This window comes from Sorghum bicolor, chromosome 1, assembly GCF_000003195.3.
Source record: "Sorghum bicolor cultivar BTx623 chromosome 1, Sorghum_bicolor_NCBIv3, whole genome shotgun sequence".
In the NCBI taxonomy this organism is placed as follows: domain Eukaryota; kingdom Viridiplantae; phylum Streptophyta; class Magnoliopsida; order Poales; family Poaceae; genus Sorghum; species Sorghum bicolor.
Genome location: NC_012870.2, coordinates 68396929 through 68401329, shown reverse-complemented (window position 1 = coordinate 68401329; position 4401 = coordinate 68396929). Strand labels below are relative to the sequence as shown.

At 49.3% G+C, this 4401-nt stretch overlaps 1 protein-coding gene across 1 annotated transcript in view; it reads right to left on the bottom strand.

The window, feature by feature from the left end:
* Positions 358-4401, bottom strand: part of LOC8084002 (myb-related protein P) — a 38216-nt gene continuing 34172 nt past the window's right edge. Inside the window, exon 3 of the mRNA XM_021458080.1 lies at positions 358-1616. Coding sequence (XP_021313755.1) covers positions 728-1616 — 889 coding nt within the window. The 3' untranslated portion in view covers positions 358-727. The remainder of the gene's footprint in view (positions 1617-4401) is intronic.

Below are 4401 nucleotides of genomic sequence, written 5' to 3'. Positions count from 1 at the left end.
CGTGACGGGTGTGGCCAGGCATGGCAGCGGCCGACGATGGGTGGGATGGCTAGGCAGCAAGTAGCGAACTCCTCGTGGCCTCCTCCTCATGGCCAAGTCGATGCAAAGTGATTGAGTGAGAGAGAGAGAGGGAGCGGTGCAGCGAACCGATATCCGGTTTCGCCGCACCATTGGATGTGGCACGGCATAGCCATCGTCACGTCGCCATGCATGGCTTGTCAGCTCAGTTCGGTTGCATCATGGCAACGTGTGCGGCTAAACGTGCTAGTTTTGAAAAAAGAAAAAAAATGCTAAATTTTGAAATAGTTAAAAAAGTACTAGAAATAAAAAAAACTCGTGGCAATTCATCGCTGTCTTGAATTTGTTGTTTTTTATTCCTCAACTGCCATCACTCCTGTTCACAAAGCCAAAGCACACACTGCCAAACCGGCCTCCCTGCAGGCTACAGCAACGTCTACTGCTGCGCTTTTATTAGTCTTCTTCACTTGACTGAGATATATGGACTGGTTACAGCTACCCAGGCATCATGCAACTCTCTGCTCTCTATTGTACAGTACAGTACATGTGAAGAAGAAGAAGAAGAAAAGGGTTGGTCCATGCACGAAACAGCACGTAGTCATGGCGAGCTAAAAACAAAACTGTACACACGAACAACACCTAGCTGCGTTCCGTCGATCTTATGGTCAGCCACCTGGTTGTGGTCTGATCGGTCTGGGTAACGGAACTGTCAGAACGAGTCGGACAGGAGCCAAGTCTCGAACGCCTCCAGCCCGTGTTCATCCGGGGTGCAGGTCGCAGCCGCCGCAGCAGCAGCGGCCTGCGGCTCCTGTTCGTCCGGGCTGCAGGCCGCAGCAGCAGCAGCGACCTGCGGCTCGTGTTCGTTCGGGGTGCAGGCCGCAGCAGTAGCCTGCGGCTCGGCGGCCTGCTGCAGCTCCGCGATGTGGTCGTTCTGCTCCGGCCCGCCCCATAGATGCGCCGCGAAGCCATCCCAGTCCATGTCCATGTCGAACAGGTCGTCCACCTGAGCCTGAGCCTCACCGACGACCGCGTCAAATCCTTCCAGAGGTGCGTCCATCGACATCAGGGCGTCTATCTCACTCTCGGCCTCCCAGAGATCCCCGAGGTCAATCGGGTCCAGCTCCCACGGCCCGGTGGCGTCCTCGCCGCTGCAGGCCCCCTCGGCCGTGCTGCCGCTGCTGCTGTTGGGCTGGTTCGGATCCGGGTCCACCACGGCGCTTCGCGCCCCGTCGCTGTGCCGCGGGCTCGACGCCGCCGACATCGTCGTCGCGGCGGTGGGCGGGCTGGACGCGCCTTTCGCGTCGCAGGCCGACTTCAGTCCGGGCCCAGGGTCCGTCTCCTTGCTCTTGTTCGTCTTGCTGGAGGTGGTGTTGGTGGTGGTGTTGGCGCTGCTGCTCTTTGGCGACCATCCCGGGGTCCTGCCGCCGCGGCGCTTCTCGGCGCTGTGCAGCTTGCTCATGTCGATGATGACGGTGGTGTCCGGCGCGGCGGTGTATTTGCGGCGGTACGTGTGGATCTGCCGGCTGAGGTGCGAATTCCAGTAGTTCTTGATCTCGTTGTCTGTTCGGCCGGGGAGGTGGCTGGCGATCAGGGACCACCTGCATGCAACCATCGGAGCAAACAGTACGTTAGTACGTAAGTACGTAAATCGCAAGGACGATGCTGATGAGTGAACTCACTGTGCTTGTTGGGCATCCACTTGCCACTTGGTAGCTAGCTTCGTAGGAATAAACGAAAACAACATATACAGCATGACAACCGAAGGTGACGACATGCATTTCACTGGTGGCTATAGTGCTAGTGCTAGTGCTAGTAACATGCGCTGAGTACTCTTGTTGATGGAACTTGACCATTTGGTGCAACTCATCACTCATTGATCGCGCCGCTCATGACGTAGGTCGTATAGTAATCATGTGCATGCGTGTTATGGCGCTAATATGTAGAGTACTCCCTCATAAATAAAGTCGTTTTAAACAAGCTTTACGTCAAATATGAAAATATAAATTATAAATATTTTTTAAGTTGTTAAGTATAGAAATATAAAAACTATATAAATAGATTTATTTTAAAAAATCATAATATATATATATATATACACACCACTTTTTGATAAATATTTTTTATAAAAACAAAAAAGTCAAATTTATTGGAAAGTGTGTTATTGTCCTAAGGCTTGCCCCAACGGGGACAGTCAGTAGCATATGCTTGAGCCAAAAGGTATAGGACAGGTAGACGATGTGTGCACAGAACTACTGATTTTACAACGCAAGCTAACAACTATTGTAAAAACATCATCTCATCATTCAGCTTTTTGTCACTAGTTTCTTTTTCATTCTCCTCACAACCTCTGAAAAGCAGAGACTAGTTCCGCTGCTCGCTGTCCACAACACTTGCTTGCTTGGGTGCCTTGCACTTTTGTCAGGCGAGGTTGTGGCAGCATCTGCAGGCAGCTATAAGCTGCTATGGAGCCCCTACAAGACATGATTTGGAGCTCGTGCGGGGCTACAAGCTAGCTTGGCACGTTGGAAGATGTCTAAATGACTTTTCTTACAGATATAAAGGGAGTATTTTTTAGGGAAAAGATGCATTTTGTGAGCTAATGAGACGTGTCAAGGTTTGAGTGTTTGTTCGAGGAGACTTGCTAGTCTCGTTGGGACCTGTCCTCTAGATGTATAACTTTCATGTAATGTAACTTTAGTTAGGTTTATCTACGTTGTATTGGCTTTCATCCTCCATGGTAACCTATGGATTACTTTGGATGTTGTAACAAAACGGAGAAGGAAGGACGACGGACGGCCGTTCCATGGACCGTGTCTGTCGTGAGCTAGCTAGCGCAGTCTGAATTTTCAGCTCCCTATAAAGCTTGCGCCGATGGGTCGTCCGTCGGAGCCGGAGCGGGACCTCGTCAGTCCACAGCTGCACCCTGCACCTCGCTCTCAGCGTCCGCAGTGTCAATCAACGTAAAGTCTGGAAAATCATCATTACGGCCGGCGTGGGCCCACCATTTATCCGACGGGGCCACGGACATGGACATTTTAAAGGGTATTTGGGTAGATGTGTTAAAGTTTAACAATTATTGTAGCATTTATTTAATAATTAGTGTCCAATTATAAATTAATTGCGCTTAAAAGATTTGTCTTGCAAAATATTTTTTAGTCATGTTATATATATATATATATATATATATATATATATATACACACATTAGATATGACAAGTGTTAAAACACTGGCCACCAAATAGTGCGAACGTGACATCAGACGAAGGCAACAGGAACCTAGATAGACAAAGTGCATCTTTGCACAGTACCGGCGGCGAGGGGCGATGGCGAGACAAAGGGAACGGACGGCAAGTCGCCAACACGCCATGAAAATCATCGATGGGCGTACGGAAAGCCCCCTCTGCGCGCGCTGTGTTGCGTGCATCAAGAAGACCGTGACCGCCCCCGTCCGCAACGGCAGCAGGGGCCTAGTCTACTAGTCTCGCTAGCAGGCTCTGGCATGCGAGTTCGCTCTCAGGACTTGAAGAGAGTGTTGGACTAAAACTGTCGTTTCGTCATTCTACTCTCACGATTTCACGTGTAAATTTAAGCTGTGTTTCGCCAAGGCTTTGTAAGCTGCTGGCTAGTGGCTAGCTAGCTAGCTCCATGTGTTTTGAGATGAGTGTTGCACTACCGCTCTCGCAAGGCCATGCATGTGGGTTGTGGGATTGTAGGGAGAATACGCCCGTCACTATCTATGCCGCTACAGTGACCTGACACACACTATACGCTGGAGTAGTGTATGCTCGTACGTTTATTTGTGGTGTGCGCTGGTCCTCTTCCGGCGCGGCCGAGGGGACGACATGAATTGACTAGCTAGTACGTAGTATTTGTGTGTGTTGCATTATTGTACTTCATGCATGGTTCATGGCACGAGGGGTTAGGGTTTAATTTGTTCTCTCCATGCAGTCATCGTGTGATAGCTAAGACGATTTTGTTTGAGGATTTCTTCAGCGCCTACTAACCGATCTGTTTGATTTTTTTTCTAGCTTTTTCTTCCTTTTATTCACTATATATACCGTCGTGTATAGACACACACTTTTGCCCTTCTATAAGAAGGGAAAACTGTACGCGCGCTGGCATGGACTCGCGGTTCCTTCTGACTGGTAGATACAGAAATAAATTGAGTAAGGACACTGGAGATTCTTCATCCGTCCATCGTTCGTGAATAGTGTTGTTAGATGAAATTCGCTTGCGAGCAAATAGGATGGCCGTTTGCAGCTGCATTCTACGGCACGTACAACGGTCATTATTAGGCTGTCTATTTCGCGTTTTTTTAAATTACGTAGTCCTTTCTAGAGTTAATTATAATATAAATGAGGAGGGAAGAGCATGGTCATCAC